The sequence below is a fragment of the Mytilus edulis genome, chromosome 9, assembly GCF_963676685.1.
Source record: "Mytilus edulis chromosome 9, xbMytEdul2.2, whole genome shotgun sequence".
NCBI classification, from domain to species: domain Eukaryota; kingdom Metazoa; phylum Mollusca; class Bivalvia; order Mytilida; family Mytilidae; genus Mytilus; species Mytilus edulis.
In genome coordinates, this window is record NC_092352.1 from 32,048,551 (window position 1) to 32,068,750 (window position 20,200).

Here is a 20,200-nt window from a genome sequence, read left to right on the forward strand (position 1 = left end):
GTATTTAATATAGCATTTGCAACAAAATATACTTTTGACCCTAATGATACGCCATACATATTTTAGTAGGTAGACAATCTGGATGCTTCCTTCCTTTTGCACATATGCATTCTGTTACGAAGTTTCATTCTGTCATATATCCATGCCCGTAGCCTCATCTTTATGGTTCAGTGCCCACTTAAAACTAGTTTTGTGTCATGTAATTTATAAATGGACCATTGAATATTAAAAGGTTAAAAGTTTCCCGGTCAAACTTATATCTCAGAAACTGAAGGAGAATTCAAATATAATTGATGCAGCTCATGATATGATTGTCTGGCAAGTATCATCTGACCTTGGCCTCATGTTCATGGTTCGTTGGTTAGTGTAATTTTTGAAGATTGGTATCTCAGATACTATAAGATCTAGATTAACTATATTTGGTTTATGCAATAATTGTAAAGTATACATTTCAATCTTGCAGTTTTTATCTGACCTTGACCTCATTTTCATGGTTCATTGGTCAATATTAACTTTTTGTGGTATTTTCTCTTTCACAGATATTACACAAGCACTTGTTTCTGTCAAAGTGGGGTTTACTATCCACACTCGTACGATGTTAACAACTATATGTCCCTGTACAGCCTTCAGCAACCAGCAAAACAGGTTCAAAAGCATGACAAAAGTGAATTAATTCAAAAGAGAAAAAAAACGTCCTTGGTTTAAGCTAAAACAATAAAAGAAGAGAAATATTGCAGACAGCAACAAACAACCACTGAATAACAGACTTCTAAATTGTGACAGGTACATACAGAATATGGTGATGATAAACATTCAAATGTTCTCATCCTTATATATATGTATGTACTATTTGCCACTGGATATTATTTGCAACTGGATATTAGCTCAAATCCATCTATCTGCAGGGGCGGATGCAGGAATTTTCGAAAGGGGGGTGCTAACCCAGGGAACCCAGGGCAAAGGGGGGTGCAAAACATATGTCCCGATACAAATGCATTGATCGGCAAAAATAAAGGGGGGGTGCGCACCCCCGGAACCCCCCCCCCCCCTGGATCCGCCACTGAATCTAGTGAATATATATAGGCAGTGATTGGAGATATTTAAATTATTTTTTTGATTTTTGAAATCAAGAGGCCAACAAAAGTGTTCTTGTTATACAATCTCCTTAACTGTGGGCTTTGTGTGCAAGATTTTTTGTTGAGTTTTCATTTTTGAAATGTATACATGTGAATTAGGCTAGAACTGTTTTAATTGAAGCTATACATTTGCAGTTTTCTTTACCTGATTTAGTTGAAAGCTTTTTGTTTACTAATTTTTATTGTGGTTTGTCTATGTGTTTAATCTTTTATAACACTTATCAAACTAATGGGGAGATGAGTGTTTTGTCACAAAATGAATTGAACTCTGCTACAATTGTATGTTCCTCTTCCAATTTAGCAAACGTTGTCTGTTGTCTATTTTAAACAAGAATGTGTCCCAAGTACACGGATGCCTCATCCACACTATCATTTTCTATGTTCAATGGACCGTGAAAATGGAATAAAATCTCTAATTTGGCGTTAAAATAAGAAAGATCATATCAAAGGGTAAATGGACCCCTGTTGTGTTCACTTATCGCTACACTGAACTTCGGTGTGAAGCTATAGATAGAACGGCGGACCAGTTTAATCAAATGGAACATGTTTACTAAGTTTCACAGACCAGAAAACATAATGCCCATAAATGGGGCATAAAACATTGTAGCAATAATATAGTGTATACTCAAAGATAATTTCTTTTCAACTTGTCAAAGATTGTGGTCAATTTAGAGCATGACATATATTACTGACAGTTACTTGGGCCAAAGACTGTGGGCAATTTAGAGCATGTCATAAAGTACTGACAGTTGATTGGGCCAAAGACTGTGGGCAATTTAGAGCATGACATAAAGTACTGACAGTTGATTGGGCCAAAGACTGTGGGCAATTTAGAGCATGTCATATGGTACTGACAGTTGATTGGGCAATTTAGAGCATGCCATATCGTACTCACACTTGATTATCAGAATTCTGAGGGCAATTTTGGAGCATGACATATAGCACTGACACTTGCTGATCATAAGTCTGTTGGCAATTTAGAGCATGAGTTAAGGTACTGACAAACTTTGTCTTTATCACATGTCGGTTGGCAATTTCGAGCATGACGGTACTGACACCTGGTTATCAAGAGTGGGCAACTTAAAACATTTTATATGGAACTTACACTTGATTAACAAAAAAGTCTGGTACTGACACCAGATTTTCAAAAACTGTGTTTGACCTAAAGGCTTCTTATTTTCTAATGGTGTTGTTTTGACATCTAGTCAATATTTTTTCTATGGTGTTGTTTTGACATCATGGTATATTTTCTATGGTGCTGTTATGACATCTAGGCATATTTTTTTTATGTTGTTTTAACATGTAGGCATATTTTTTCAATGGCGCTGTGTTGCATCTTGGTGTCTTAGTTTTAATGATGTTGTTTTGCTGTTTCATTTATCGTCCCACATACTTAGTTTTACCAATATTTGTGTACAATAACAAAGAATAAAAGATAATTTTATAAAATGTTGAAATGTTTATGATGATAAACAACAGACTATCTAGCCAAATAACAAACTGTACAAAACAATTGTTTATAAATTACAACAAAAACAAGATTTCTACTTGTTAGATCATACATGTTATATCTTGAATAATTATAAAATATATTTCAATCCTTCATCACTTCTAAATACTTTAATGTGCAAGTGGTTAGGGTTTAAAAAAAAAATTCAGATACATTTGGTGAGATGAAGGGTTTTGGAATCAAAAAGTTCTTTTAAAAAACAATGTGCTTGCAAGTTGTGGAAATTCGCCGTTTCAGAAACTAAAGGCCTATGGGTAAAATGATTATTATTGAAATTTTGATATACAAACAATGGTTTTTTAGCCAATGACAAAAGGAGATGAGTATTGAACACATTATCTCATACCAAAGGTCCTCAGTCTGAACAGCTGAGATGGTTAAGGAAGAGAGAAGAAATAAAATTTAAGAATGCACATGTCGTGCTAAGCTTACCACCTCTCATTATTCAAAACATGATGATTATACATCAAAAGGAATGTTGCACTGCTTAAAATCAAGGTTATAAATCTGTTCTATATCATTAAAGTAAATAAAAAGATTACTATAAATGATGTCACATGATCACATGACGGAGAGTGTAATCTGTTGTTCTTTCAATCAGTATGTTTAAAATTTAACATGTATATAACTTTTTCATTCAATATAATAATGATAAGATTTGAAATTTAGCCCATTCTGACAACTTCTGATAACTATTTATAGTAGTTATTTATATACTACAGCAATAGTTCAGATGGCCTTCAGGCAGGTGCTCTTAAAACAGTTTAACCTAACAAAAAATAACAATATGTACCCTTAGATAACTATAAATAATAATAGTACCACCATTATGAAAACAGTAAAAAAAAAAAAAAAACATTTGCAAACATACTGTGAGTATCGAAAACATAAATAACTGGATGCCCAAAAATAAATTTCAAGTAATATCATAATGCCATTGACTGAAAAGCACAAACAGATGTCATATAAATAAATAAAAGGTAAAATGTATTTTACTCTGTTTCTAAAACCAGAAATAAACTGTTTCTAGTTTTAAATATATTCAAAATTACACTTCTAGGAAAAATATTTTAAAACTTTCCATAGGTAAACTATACAACTTTATAATATATATGATTTATCTGAATAAGATATTACTCAATTTATAAGGAAAGAGATCAACGTCTTACCAGTATTTAGGATGTGATGTAATGAAAGGGGCATACTGTGGTCTATTAGAATATAAGCATAGAGAAAAACAAATTGTAAATGCGACTAATGTTGGTGAAATCTCAAAGAACAATCTTCATTCAAACAAACAAAATCTGCAAGTTTAATAAATAGAATAGTAACACTTATCCAATATGTTACCTAATACATGTACCATTATTTAAATGTATGAATTTTTTGTATCAGAAACATTGCTATAATTTTTTAAGAAACTTTGCTTGAATATAATACTTTTTTGGTTATAAAAAAGATATTTGACAGAAAAAATATCAAATATGATTAATTTGAATTAATAATGCTGTTTAGAATACCGTAGTCAAACTAATACACAAATGTATCTACCAAGATTCTTCACAAATTATTTAGGTTTAACTTTAAAAACTTGAAAAACTATGTTAGATTTTACCTAAATATAGAAAAAAATTGCCCATGATTAAGCTCCAAATTTTGAAAAGCATTTTTATAATAAACTATAATTTAAATTGCCTACGCTGGTAATGTCTTTTTATTATTTAATTTTCTAATAACATTCAACTCTTAACTAACATTACAACAGTATCATTTTGATAATATATCAATTTTCTTTTTTGAACTGAAAGGTTCATTAGTTGCCATGGATTTTTTATGTTTCCTTGGCCATGTAAATGTATCATAACTACCAGAGCTATTTACTTTCAGAGCTTCTGAAGATGCTATAGCAACAGTATATTTTGGTTCTTTAGTAAATGCAGGATGTCGTATACTGGAAACATGCAGTGAGTTTGACGATTGTTCATTGGAATGCTGGGATTGACCTTCATCATCGTCATCATTAAAACTCATGTTAGAAAATCCAACCGTTTCCCTTGGACTTGAACGACCTTTAACCTTTGACCTGGAATGTTTAGAATTTGTACTGGAATTTAATTCACAATCTTCATCGTCATAATCATCGTCCTCTTTATCACTGTCCACATTTACAATCAATGAAGCTTGCTGATCTTGACATTTACGTAGATACGCAGTCTCTATTTGATTGTCTGAATCACACTCATCATCAGAAAGAGGCTGATAATTTTGAGATTTGGATTTATTAGGTTTGGCAGGCGTACTGGTATAATTACCAGATTTGGACTGTTTTTTAGTATCTTCTTTCGCTGTGGAAGGTTTGCTCATCATTGATTGAAATGGTACGGAACCAAAGATGTCAGATTTTGTAAAAGTACTTGACAATGGCACTGATGAAGTGAATGGAACAAAGTTAGCATCAGTTTTCACTGGAGGTTCCTTGACGTACATAAAATTCTGTTCTGGTGATGCCTGGGTAACAGGATTGCTGTAAATAAATGTTTGTTCTATTGGAGATGTAGTTGTCATCACAGAAGACACCAAATGTTTAGCATTTGTTCCAGATACAGTTTTCGGGCTAAACGGTGCCTTATCAAATGGATCTTCAATATCAGGACTAGCATTATTAGAATCTAAAAGAGGACTTCCAATAGAGTGTTGTGTTTTGGGTAAAAATGTCGGTTTAAAAGGAGCTTTGGAGAAGATATCTGTTGTTTCAGGAGCAGGTTTGTGAGGTCTATTTTGAACAGTACTACTTGGTCGTTTTTTCCTTGATGGTTTACGTCGGAATGGTGCAGAAACGAATGGATCGACTGTAGGTGAAAGTGCAGGACTTAACCCTCCTGCAAGTGGTGACACTGTGCTACTACTAGGAGTACTATTGTCTCGTATATCCTGGTTGTCTTGGTGATTACCTCCATGTTCATCATCCTCTAATTCATCATCATCAAGTAAAGGTCGTACTCCATATTCATGACCTACTATTGGGTCAGATGAAGTAGCATTAACAGTTGTGTCAGACTCTTTCCTACTTGGCGGTTTACGATTTACAGTTTCCTGATTAGATTTTATAGTCACAGGTCGGCTACCATATTCATCATCAAGTTCTTGATAGCGGAAGTCTGCTGTTTTACCTTCACCTTGTCCACCAGGGTGATCATCCTCGGCATAAGATGAACTAGAATCTAATTTGACGCGAGATTCAGTAACTTGAGGTTTCTTGTCTTTCTCCTCATCTGTATCTACCAACTGCTGATATTTTGATGACCTACTTAAAGCTGCTTTTACCAATGAAGAAGAGGCACCAAAGAAGTTTTGTGACTCTGATTCTTGGTTTACTTTCTCTTGTTTCTTTCCATTGTCTTGTTTCTTTATATTATCTTGTTTCTTTATATTGTCTTGAGCATCATCATCATCTTCATCTACAAAAATGAAATAACTTATTTTTATATTGATGCTATATAAAGAATATAATTTAAATACAAATGAGAGATGTCTGAGAAACAAGTTGTTGATAGAAATTTTCATATTTTTTTTTGCATTTTGACCAAACAACGAATCAGTTCAATTTTAGACATAGCACATGAATGTTGTTTATTCACATATTTTTTCCATTGTATGCATTTTAGTTTCTTGTGTACAATTTGGAGTTTAGTATGGCGTTCATTATCACTGAACTATTATATATATTTGTTTAGGGGCCAGCTGAAGGACGCCTCCGGGTGCGGGAATTTCTCTTTGCATTGAAGACCTGTTGGTGACCTTCTGCTGTTGTCTTCTCTATGGTCGGGTTGTTGTCTCTTTGACACATTCCCCATTTCCATTCTCAATTTTATTCTTGAGTAATTGAGTAAATTAAATTTAGTAGAAAATGCAACTAAATCCTCTACCAGTTCTAACTTTGTTTTGATATAACAACATAATGACGATTAAATGGAAACACCTATTTTTGTATTACTCCAGTGAAGTGAATATCATACAAGATTTATTTCACACATATAAAATGTTATTTTTTTACAGTGTAATTTCATCCCCTACTTGCTATTTGAAAGCATAAAACATGAAGAATAAGTTTGAAGGGGTATAAAAAAAAATGGCCAGAAACTGTCCACCCTAGGGACTATAGTCCTGGACAACAAAAATCAAAGGATGATAACTGTGTTCATGGACCAAATCTACTGGTACTTGATGATTAAATCATGTAGTATGCATAAATCAATGCAAAAATTAACAGAAAGTTTGACTTTCCTTTCCCAGTATTCTATGATGATCTCTGACACAGCACATAGGATAACGAATATCATATAATATCTTAACATGCAATCTAATAACAAATTAAAAGATGCGTCAAACAAGACACATATAAACAGCTCCTCGAAAAAATTGGCAGCACATTAGTATTTTCCAGCTAAACTTTGTTTGGTCTAGTTAAAGGTGGCCTTTACACTACATGATTTATATGAATAGAAAAACAAAGGATTTGAGGTATCCATCAAAAACACAAAATCAGTACATGCACAGCACAAAACATACAACAAGAAAAGTATCAGTGTTTCTATTATTGTTCTTCTTCTCAGAGTCAAGCATGAATTTGAAGATCCTTCAGAAGTAAACCTGAGAAATGTCCAAGGAGAAATTATGACCCTCAGAATCAGTAGTACAAGCAATAAGACAAGTATATACAGTTGCTGATAATATTTGATTTGTTTTGGTGTCAGACGCCTGATCTGTTCCCTTTTCCATGCAATTTGTCTTCTTAAAAACAATATAATCATCATATTATTACATTGAACGGTCTCATCTGCGGAACAATGTACCTATTCAACATGTTAAATTAATTTTAAAGGGAAAACATATCATACTGCTATATCATAATTCAATCTATTTCTGGGATGTAAATCCAGTGTAACCAGTAAAGGAACTATCTTTTGCACATTTATGCCATTTTGAAACTATTGTTTCTTTAGACTGTAAAATTCTATTTATAGATGAACTATCTGGCTGTAATGTCAGATACATTGAACACATCTTTGAAGGAGAATACTTGTGATTACTTCACTAAAATTTTGTGATAGAAATACAAAGAATATTGCTTCCATGACACAAAATCAATACATGCACAGCAAAAAACACACAAAAAGCAAAGGAACAGCACTTTTATTGCTATTCTTCATCTTAGTCACAGTGAAGCTTGGGTTCAAATAAAATCTGCAACTAGGTACTCAGAAAAACGTCTATATCTGTGTTTTAACAATTCTGAATGATTTTTAACAACAGCAATCAGACTGGTTCCATAGCATGGTTATACAAAATTTTGGTTTGAAAAAGGGCATTGCCTGTTAAATACTTAATTGGCAGACATGGGTAAACTGGTTCCCCATAAATATACCAAATCACAAACAAATGACTGAGAGGCTGGGCCAAATATCTCTATGGAAATGAGATGTGCAATACTTATACAACTGCATACCAAATATCTTTGACCAATCACTAGTTGTTCCCTTTAAGCTGAACTTATCACAAACTAAAAACTTGCTGACTCTGCCTCAGAAAACAGCATGCTCAAGTCTTGCCTTTGTTACTCTATAGAGGTGAGACAAAATCTAGATTGAACCTGCCACATGTTCTTGGTCAGGTACCTGTCATGTCATATCTTGATGTGTGTTTTTTTCTGTAATTTTGTAGAATTTTAAAAATCTTGATTGCAGATCTTTGTTGTCTCTTTTGTATTTCTTCACAAAATTACTAGACTCATATTAAGAGCTTGACATACTGTTCAGACAATAATCTATCGTTTAAGGCGGTGTGTTGACCTTTAGATGTCTTTTGTTGGTTTTGTTTTATGTGTAATTGTGTTGTCTAATTGACATATTTTCCACATCTATAAACACCAACATAAATGGAAACAAAACAAAATATGACTTGAGCAACTATCATCATGATAAACCAGGGCATTGGTGAAGACCAAGGGTCATTGTTATGGGATTGAGTGGAAGAATAAAATAGCACAAATTTGAGGTACATTAATGCATAGTTTCATATATTGGTGTATATCTATCCCAGTTCGTATTCATACTAGTGACATTTAACAATATTCAGAAAGTAGATAAGTTTTTAGAGAGATTTTTATACCATGATACCTGAATGAACATGTTTGTGTGGTGTAAAGGTATACATTATTGCAGAGGTTTCTGAATTGTTAATGACAAAAATATATTGAAACATGATCCATTGGAAAGACAAAAAGTTTATCAGCCTTATTCTTTACCTAAAAAAGCCTTACCCTGTGTGCATAATCATTTAACCTTTCTATGTTTTTATACTACTCTAAATTCAGAAATTTTGCAATGCTATTATTATTGCAAACATGTAACAGAATAGGTTTCCCAAAAATAAATAAAAAACTCCCATTTATTAATAATATTTTTTTTATGCAGCATTGTCTGAAATTGCAATATTTTTTTATAGATTTTTTCAAAAGTTAAAAACTTGCAATAATAAAGTGATGTAAAAATTTCTGGATTTACAGTATATACAGAGGTACATAATATTAGTGATGCACATCCATTTAAGCAAATTGAAAATGATAGGATGTTGGCAGTTCTAAAATAAAGTCAACAAAAAGAGTTTAATAATTTTATTGTACTCAATATTCACAATAAAACTTTTCTAAAGAAACACAAAAATTTCAACAAATCATACAGCATAAAACAATTGAATATTGCACAAAATTTGACTTAAAACTATTTTAAAACTGCCAACATCTTATGTTAATTTGGTATAGACTCAATTCATTTCTATTTTGTATTAGATACAAGATTGGAGTCGTATTTTTTATACAATTTACTGTGGATTTGAAATTAAGTAAAATTATTTATTCGATAATGCCTTTCCATGTGAATACAAATCTCGAACACTCCAGGTCATTTTACAAATTATATTTTAGAACATTTTATGCTAAAATTGTATACTGACCTACCAACATACCTAGAATAAATTTTGCATTAAATGCAATATTATAAATGAGTGAGTCTATATCAAAAATATCAAGCCACATAAATCTAGTTAAAGTTTCTAGAAGCTATTTTCAATACAATAACATTTTTTGTTAAATCTGATATTGGTACTTGATATTGAATGCCTATATAAACACTGCAAGAAGTCAAAATCTATTTTACTGACATGTTAGAAAATCAATAATGAATTTAGATTATCAATAATGAATTTTAAATTTAATCATTACAGTTACAACAACATTATATATTTTATATTTTTTTGGGTGCATTATTCAAACTTTTTTTTCTGTCAATTCCATTAGTCTTTAAATCTACATTACTAACAGTTTTAATACCACTTATTTGAAATAACCATTCTTTCAACAAATATCATAACAGTAATTATTCTAAAAAATAAACTATACATGCAAATAAAACATTACCTATAATACACATTCATTCCATAAACATGCCAACTTTAGCAATTATCACATTCAAAACTAAAATGAATAGTTATTAAAAGATGTACTGAATAGTTCCCGTATCTAAATTATATTAAAAGTAAACAAAATACTTCATATATAAATTTTTGTACATGTCTCCTTGACAAATAAATCTTGAGGAATGAACAGTCCTGATTATTATATTTATAGATTAGCATTGCTCATCTCAACGAGATTGATTTTCTTGCTTGAGCTGGAACGCAAAGTGAGAAAAGCAATCAGATTGAGATGTTTAATAATAATCTGTTAATTGCTATTTTACCTATGATGACATTGTTAATTTTATGACAACGGGCATCTGCGTCCTTAGTTTCTAGCAATGATTTTTCATATCATTCAACTCGACTGAGAAAGAAAAGTTATCAGTCAGAAAGATCAAAGGAAAATTTTGTAAAATTATAGATTATTGCAAAATTTTCTTTTATCAACTCCCCAATTCATTATCTAGATATTACTGAATAAACTTTTTATTTTTTTTATGGGGAATAGCTTGTTAATATAAATGTTGGTAAATCCACAATAAGAATATATCTCAATGTTGACATGAAAAATATTTCACTGCAGTTTCAAGTAAAAATTACTGTACATATCCAAATATAAATAACAAAATCTGCTTTATAACTTATAATACATGTCTAACTTCAAAAAGTTATAAAAAAACTTTAAAATAAACGATAGTTTACAAATTTGTAAATAATTATCTGGCACATAATACTATAAAATGCATTGTAAAACAATTGGTTAAAGCTATAAAAAATACAATAGAAAGCAACATGCTTTAGTAATAATCGTTCAACAAAGCAGAACACCATCAAAACAATTATGGACTAATATTTTCTTACACAGTAATATCTGAATGGTTTCATCATGAAAATATTTGGTGCAATATTTTATTCTTTTGTACAACAATTCAACAATTTTTCAAATATTTAGTATCAACAGTAATTTAAATAACCATAGTTTCAATATCAGCTTTTAATAACACTGGCATTATATCAAAGGCATTCTTCAAACAACTTGAGCTGGTAAACAATGCAAAAAATTCAGTTGACAGACCATGATGGAAAGGAGATTGTTATTTTTAACAATCTTCATGGAAATGAAATGTACTAATGCTAAAACATGTGTACCCTTAATATTTCTGTCATATTGGTTCTTGTTAAAACTTTTATATTAGTTAATTAAAACAGACATAAACCCTGTGTTATATGCATGAACTTTTATGAAAATAACCGATGACAAAACTAATGAATATCCAAGGAAATGTGATGAGCTAATGTTGATACAACATACAAAATATCATTGAACTATCTTAAATGATTTATGTTAATCTTTCCTAATCACAAATTGGACCATTGATGCAAAAAAAAAGCAAGGCTCATGACATATTATGAAATGTTCTTTCCATGCAAGACAAATCTTATATTTTATCATTTCTTATCTTTATTTATATGCAAATTGTGAAGCCATTGAGATTAAAAGCAAAGAAATTGATTATATGAATAACATCTGCAATATGCATTAATATAAGCTTTTATTGGCTTAAAGTAAAGCATTAAAACATTTTGGCAATCCAGACTTATTTTATATTACTCTGATCTTTGACCAAGTTTATTTCGTAAAACTATGAATTACTATCAAAACCTTGATGAAAATTATTTTAAAAGTTAAAAAGTTCATGAATGATAATATTCATCTGTACTACTAGTTTATAATATTATGCCATGCCAAGAAATAAAAATAAGAATTCAGCAAAAAATCTTTAACTAAAAGTACATATTCTAATTCCTGTTTATGAAACCTTTAAAGCTGCATTTAAAAGCATGATAAATATGATACAATGATTCTTAAAATATATATACACATATATTAATGCAATAACTATAATACTAGGTAGGCTGAGACAAAATTTGCCGCACCAAATAAACTTATCAAAGCCATGGGTTTCTCCATGATACAAGAAATGAATAAAAACAAGTCACTGAGAACACAACACAACGGAATGTTCAAAACCTGAGGTAATAACAATTCAAACTTCTTCCCATATAGCTGCTTTACAGATGTTACTGGGTTTCCAATTTAACGAGTAACGTCGTCTGCTTCTGGTATCTACAATAGGTTATGTATAAAACATTGGTCAAGTAAAACTAATGTAAATCATCGTTGAAATTTACCTCCATAATCAGAATTTGAGCTGTTATTGCTTCTACGACCATGCTGCTTCCTGTCAGGACCTTTCTCACCTGCAAGGGACAACATTCCATATTCAGTCATGCGGAACACATGCAAACTACAAATCAGTCATGCTTATCAATACTGTTAAATAACATGCCTTTCTAGATATATTATAATTGTATTCATAAAACATGCTTTCTACAGTATGTAGTTATTAAAATAGGTAATGCTACATATCATTTACAAAAGAAAAAAACACACATTTTTGCAATAAATAGCATAGCATCAGCACAGACGAAAGAGTTAGTAGCAAACAGATATTACAGCTAAAAATGTCAATAAAAATTACAAGCATTAACGAAAAAAAAAATACTAGTATTACATGGTTGCTAAAAATTGGATATCACTTAAAAGCTTAACATACAATGTACTGACAAATTCCAAACAGAGGAAAATGGCTTATGACACAGTAAAGAAGTATTCATTACATATTATATTTTAAAGCAAATATTGTTCTAACATATTTTATAAGCAGATATTGTTATAATTTGAAATACTACAAGCATTTAAAAATCAGCATAGAAACTTTAAAAAGCTAGCTCAGTTTATATAACTTTTATAATGATACAACACAACACAAAATATAATTGCTTGTGAGCGGAGAAGGGCAAAGATTGCTTTTAATTTGTAATACAAACTTCAAATTAAGCAACACATTGTTTTAAGCAATGTAACACTATAATTTTTGTGTAGTGGAGCATCTTTTTAGAACAGGTAAATTAACACACAATGAACAACTTGTGTAATATCAATAAAATACTTTTCTTGACAAGTATGGTTATACACACACACATAATTTGTACTTTGAAAAGATGTTAAATCAATGGATGTGGATAGGATCTAAAAAATAATCCAACTCACTGCACTATGTTATTTGTACAATCAAACTTCGAGATGTGCCCTTGAAAATATAGCTATCAAGCCAGTGACATTACGGGTTTGATTGTATTACATGTAATCTTTACCCTATATAAACCTTAATCATGTCAGTTTCACATTTAAAGCCATCTTGTTTACAATATCTTGTCAGCAGGCAAACATTTGTCATTTTCTATACTTCTTATATGAACATAAAAATATTTGCTGTTTCAGATAAAGAAAAATAAATCTTATTTTTAATATGTCGCTTTAACAGCATATCTTAGGCTCCTCGATTTGTTGGCAGTTTGATTTAAGATATATCCTTTCGGCCAAATTTAGTTAAAACTGACTACCTGTGTTAAGAAAATAATTTTCTGAGCTTAAATTTTTTTAGGAAAGATTTAGACAGGAACAAGTACAACCATTTAATGACACTAACCCATATTGATCCTTTTAAGACTTTGCAAATTTAAAAAAGCTGTAGGACTATAGTGAAATAAACGAATGTTGACCAGCTGACAAGAACCTGTTGATAATTTGCATTGATTTTTGTCCCACTGTTTAAGGACATGTTAATGCTTTCTCTATCATTGCTGCCGAAAAGCATAAATGTGTTTAGTAATGTCCAAGAAGCATAAATAATTGTAAGACATAAAGCTCTGTTGTATAAACATAAGCATCACTTAATGTACATTTTTGTTAAGCTTAACCAAATTTTGATTTTATTTATTAAAATTTGGATAAAACCACATTTTGAACAAAATAAAATAACATATAAGTTTTCAAACCTCAGCTTCTCCTAATAGATTAATGTATTATTTTTTTAGTAATCAAATAAAACAAAAAATTTCAAATTTTTCTTCATGTTTAATTATTGACTCTAAACAGAATGACCATTAATATAAAAATCTTATATAACTAGTGTTTTACTGAGAAAAATGTGGCAGAAATTCCAAGACAATATTTGCATGCCTTGATTTTGTTTCCTTTTTCATTCTTAAGCTTATTGCTGTAGGTAGAAATTTATAAATCATGCTGACACTTACCAGGTTTTTTAAATGGGACATTAGTAAAAGGATCTGACGAATCAGAGCCAGACATCACTAAATCTTCTCTACTCTTCACATTGGATATACCTACAAAACAAGTAATAAATGGGACATTAGTAAAAGGATCTGACGAGTCAGAGCCAGACATCACTAAATCTTCTCTACTCTTCACATTGGATATACCTACAAAACAACACATACATGTAAAATAATACGACAGAAATGTTTTTATAAAATAAATAGATGGGGAATGTGTCAATGGGACACAGATGATGCCCCCTTGCATAAAACCTTATAAAGGGATATGACTCAAGCAGAATAAAAGTGACACAACCTAGATTCAAACTAGATCTGTGTTTTATTGTAATAATCGTTGTGTAAATGTTTCATAACATCTTGTTGAGGCTAACTAAAGTTCTAGATTAGAAACAAATTCAGCAATTTTTCTATTTGTAAAGGGGCATAACTCTAGAATGGTAAAAGTGATACCACCAAAATTCAAACTTGATTTGTGTTTTGCAGAGTTCGCGAAAACTTTGTTTGACCCGTCGGTCATGGGACCGACAAAGCAAGATTATTTGTCAGTCCTACAAAATTTTAGCCAGTCCTAAAAAATCTGTCAATTTGATCCTAAAATAAAAATAATAACATATTTTATCCAAAATTATCTTTTATTATTATTAGTTTTATTTTTCACAGCCACGGACAAATTAATAATGAAGTACGAGTTCTGATCTTCTGATTGTTCTTAATTAAAGTCATTTCTCTATCTATTTCATCAACTGAATCATTTTCTCAGTATTTGTTATCTCCATCTAAGATTTCAATCGCCGATTGTTTGCCAAGAACAAATTTAGCAGGCCACGTGTAGATCGGCACTTTGGTGTCCATAGGTTTCAGTTTGTTTATAACAGGAAACCAGTACCGGAAATTAGCAGCAGGTACATCTGAAGACCGATGTAAACACATATTGGAATTAGTTGCGGTACAACTAATTACCGATAAAAAAGGAACTACAACGGCCGTTTTTACATCGGTCATCAGGACCGGCACTAGCTTTCAAAATACTGGTCCGAGCCTCATTTTGACCGATAGGACCGACAGGACCGACCATTTTCGTGAACTCTGGTTTTGTGGTAATAAGCATTGTGTAACGTCAGGGTACCCAAATTGCACCTATTTTGACAGTTTTTTAACCTACGTTTACTTATACTTCAGACAAAAGTTTTCATTATATGTTTTTTTTGTAGATGTATCATTATTCATTATATGGTTTCACCAATTTAATTTTGAATCCATATGGAATCATAGAAAAATTGGTCTAAACTGACCTTCAAACCATCAATGATTCTGAAATGAGGAGTACCCAAATTGCATCCATGCTTAAATCCCCATCGTCAAAAGTATAATAACAGAGCTCTTGTTTAATTTTTTCAAATATTTTGAACAATTGGATGTAAGTCCATGATACTCTTCATTTTTTAAGAAAAGGACACTTGTAACATATTGTATTTGCTCATTTTAAAAAGATGACGTTTTGATGACGTCGTATGGTGACGTTTCAGCAGATTTTGCTTTTTCAGTAAACACTTCATCTGTTGATAAATATTATGAACAATTTGTGCATATCTAAATGTTTTTACCTATGTTGAAAGATGTGCATAGTATCAAATTATAAAAATACAAATTGTTTAGTCTCTAGGAAATCTTGTAAGATTTCGCTAAAAAGGTGCAATTTGGGTACTTGTTGCAATATGGGTACCGTTACGTTATATATGTTACATAACATTTGGTTGTGGAAAACTAAAGTTAGTAATCGGAAAGTGATTTTGGGACGTACTTACCTACATACAGACGGACAAGGGTAAAACTAAAAGCCCCCTCTGCTAGTTTGGGACATAAGAATACAGGCAAATAGGATAGAGAGATGTAAACCCCCTCTTGGACTAAAAAACAGACAAAATTATATGTGTGTTCTCAATCATTAAGAATCTTTACAGCATATTTGTTCTTCATCAAAACTTACTACTATTAGATCCTCTACGTAATTTATCAAATTCTTTCCCAAATATTTCCTCCTCTGTATCAGGACCAAAATTATCATCGAAAGGATTCCAATCAGCTACATCTGCAGATAATGCTCTTGTCAAATTAGGGGACCTGAAATAAGTGGATTCAAAAGATGCATAAAAATTATAATGTTGACATTTAAACTTAATTTTATTTTCCAATGTCTCAATAATTGTAATATATTTTATCATGAAGCTCTGAAGTCTTTTAAGTCTATATCCTTACAAAAGTTTTCTTTCTTTCATTATATTACAGTTAAAATTTTATTCCATTCTATTCGTCGATCTTGGAAAAGAAAATTTGTGATTTTAACCTCAGCGACATTCGAACTGCACACGAAGCACATTCTTGTAGTGTCTTAATAAACAATCGATAACATTCATATCCTTCCTGAGAATTACAAAGTTATATGCATGTACAGAAACATGTTGTTATTTCTATACACATGCATATATAACTTTGATTTTGGAATCCAAAAATTATTCAGGTTATAAAACAATCTAAATAAATATGCACTATTAATGTACCATAAATTCCATAAATATACCTAATAACTCTTGTAGCCTACACCAAAATGTTTTGTCGTTATGAAAAATTGTAGACATAACTGCATTTAGGATATATTCATGATAGCGACATAAAGGTAATATAACAAGCGGATAATAAGCTACATACCTAGGAGGTGAATGAGTAGGAGTTGTAGTAGCTGATTTAGACTTGGTTTGAGAGGAAGGAGCATTGAGAAGATTCGATGTGGCATGATAAGCTCTGAAATACAAAATGGAATTGAAGTAATATTACAAGCAATGAAATAAAGATATATATATATATATAAAAAGAAGCTATGCCATACAAGTATACAATAGTATCACAAGCAATGAACTATAAAATAGAGTAAGAATTTTACAATGCAGTTGACTTAATACAGATACTTGATGAAGATATTATCTTTAAAACAACATGTAACAAGTTTTGTCAGAAACAAATAATATATTTCTCTTTATATGATTTCTTTTTAAAAGTTCTAATTCAATTTTCTAATTTTATATTAGAATTTGTTTTTCAATTCAAGTTACTATCCAATTCCAACTTATTGAGATTGATAGATAAAATGTGTACAAAAAATTGTCCTGATTATAGCGTTTAAATGTGCATGCGTCATTTCCTGTGACTTACTGCAGATTTTGCAAGTGCATAATATTCTACTATTTCAATAACATAAGAGTATTTTCAAACAGATTTTGACATGATTGACAGTACCTGAATGCACTTCCTTTTCCACCCATATGTAGAGCTGATGTATCGCTGACATAGCGTCGATGTGATTTAGTCTGTCTCGAGGGAGACGGAGGAGGTGTAATGGATATCAATGGCTGATCATCAGACTGAAAGTAACATTTTATTTTAAACAAGTGATACACAAATTAATGACATTCTGGATTCAAGGCCGTAGAATTCATTGACGAAACGGCTACTTTGTTTGATCATAATTCCTCTTTACCATGTTTACCTTTAGACAAAATAAAAATACAATAGATGTTTTTGATTAAGGTAAAAAGAATTATGTTTGATGTAAAAAATAAATGTCTACCTACAACTTAAATTTTTTTTTAAATATCTGTTACAAAATATTGTCCATTTTACAGTCCTACACATGTACATCCTTTAAATCTTTATTTGTTTCATGTAAATCATCAACATGAGATAACTACATCTATAAAACATGCAGTATTGGTAAGTGGATTAATGCAATGCTGCTTGTTGTTAAATATAGAATTAACCCAAAAGATTTATTTCTATTCAAACCTGCCTCTCTACCACCACAGTGCTTTCAAATATGAGAATGCTAAACTTGAAAGCATTAACTGTGATAAACAAAGATTAAAGCCAATGAATGTTTTAAACAATAGTTTGCAGAAAATTAGCATTTACTATATCTGATTCAGACCTTAAATACCAAAGGTTTCCAAAAGTCTTTTAATATTTTACAAGGCAGTGGAGAAAATGTTCACTTTGCAGTAGTTGTTGCAAGACAGTATTCTAGTTCTTATTTTCATTTACAAAGAGAATTAGAATACCTTCAAGATTTCAGATAAAATATACATTCATAATCATCCTCATTAGGTTTTTGTGAAGGACACACACAACCTACCCCATAATTATCCTTAGTTGGTTTTGGTTTCGGAGGAACAGGAGGCTTTTTAAAGTCTCCACTGTCATCCTTTATCACATAAGCCTTTGAATACATATTGTCCATACTATTGCTATTAACAATTGGTTGACTAGGAGTAGATTGTCCATGGAATGACCTTGACATTGGCATTTGAGGAGCATTCAAATATGGCTGTTGTTGTTGTTGCATATATTGATTTTGTTGCATATTCATTTGTTGTGTATAAGCAGTACTTTGTTGATACATTTGTTGTTGATAGGCTTGTTGTTGTAACATGGCCTGTTGCTTTAAAGCCTGCTGTTGTTGAAGAGCCTGTTGTTGTTGATGTGCCTGTTGTTGTTGTAAGGCTTGTTGCTGTAATGCTTTTTGTTGCAAAGCCTGTTGCTGAAGAGCTTGTTGATGCTGCTGTGCCTGTTTCTGCAACATAGCCTGTTGCTGACTTGGTTGTTGAACAGGGAGCGGATCTAGAAATTCAAAATGACTAGTTTTAATAAAATATTTATGAGTCAGCATGAAATTCTGTATCTTCATATTTAAATATCATTGCATTTATATTTTAATATGGAAAAGCTAAATAAGGTTATTCAACTCATATAAATACCAAAACTTTGAAATTATTAAGGAAATGTTTTGCTTGAAAATCTTAAATAACAGCCTGCAAATGAATACCATAACCATGATGACTAGTTAAATTCATTTTACCTGAGCAGGTTATTGTATTCTCATTATATTGGGACCCCTTTTGCTATTTTTACTTAGATTTAAACTGTAACAGCTATAATTTGAGTATGGCGACCATAACTGACCATGTCAATATCTAAATTTTTACCTTGAGCCGTAGGACGTTTCCTCGGAGCTATAGATGTTGGTAACCCAAGAGGTGCTTGTACAGCTTGACCTTTTGGCCTTGACCTTGGTGTCACTGTTGTACTTTCTATTGACGGAGCTATCACACTTCTAAAATAAAATATAAGAAAATAAATTGATCATCAACTTTTTATTAATTTCAATGGAAAGGAACTTCCTACTAAGACCTAACCAGATGCTCCGCAGGGCGTAGCTTTATACGACCGCAGAGGTTGAACCCTGAACGGTTAGGGCAAATATGGACACAACATTCAAGCTGGATTCAGCTCTAAATTTGGATTGTGATTAAATAGTTGACACAGCATAGGTTTCTGACACAGAATGAATGTGTTCTAATGAACTTAAATTTTTTGTTTCTCTTAGAGCAATTCACTATGCTGTTGAATATTAATCCTCTCAAAAAAATGTTTGAAGAAATTTTCTTTTTTATTTATGAAATTTCAAATGAGAAAAATTGAACCCAATTTTTTTAATCACATCCCCCTTTCCCTTATTCCAAAACTAATCTCAATTAAAATTTCTAATGGAGTTTGCAACAATAACTACTCATTTAAATACATCATAAAATATTAAGATGTAAAAAAACTGCTTGTTATCACTGAATGGTAAAGATTATTTTAATTTATCAGTTGGTAGTAAAAAGTGAATATACATTGTATATTGTATATAACAAAGATTTAAGTTGATTCTGGACAAAGAAAGATAACTCCAATTAAAAAAAAATCTTGCTATTGCACAATATTTTGCAATTAGATATTTCTTGCT

At 31.1% G+C, this 20,200-nt stretch overlaps 1 protein-coding gene across 2 annotated transcripts in view; it reads right to left on the reverse strand.

Moving 5' to 3' along the window:
* Nucleotides 1-2,575: 2,575 nt before the first annotated feature.
* The window catches only part of LOC139488163 (AP2-associated protein kinase 1-like), a 39,415-nt gene continuing 21,790 nt past the window's right edge, over nt 2,576-20,200 (reverse strand). The window contains exons 10-17 of one of the 2 annotated variants that reach the window (XM_071273586.1): nt 19,398-19,525; nt 18,548-19,032; nt 17,656-17,780; nt 17,071-17,163; nt 16,352-16,485; nt 14,323-14,412; nt 12,355-12,423; nt 2,576-6,104 (exon numbers count right to left, since the gene is read on the reverse strand). In XM_071273586.1, coding sequence (XP_071129687.1) covers nt 4,414-6,104; nt 12,355-12,423; nt 14,323-14,412; nt 16,352-16,485; nt 17,071-17,163; nt 17,656-17,780; nt 18,548-19,032; nt 19,398-19,525 — 2,815 coding nt within the window. In that variant the 3' untranslated portion in view covers nt 2,576-4,413. The remainder of the gene's footprint in view (nt 6,105-12,354; nt 12,424-14,322; nt 14,413-16,351; nt 16,486-17,070; nt 17,164-17,655; nt 17,781-18,547; nt 19,033-19,397; nt 19,526-20,200) is intronic. The other variant, XM_071273587.1, reaches the window with a different exon arrangement.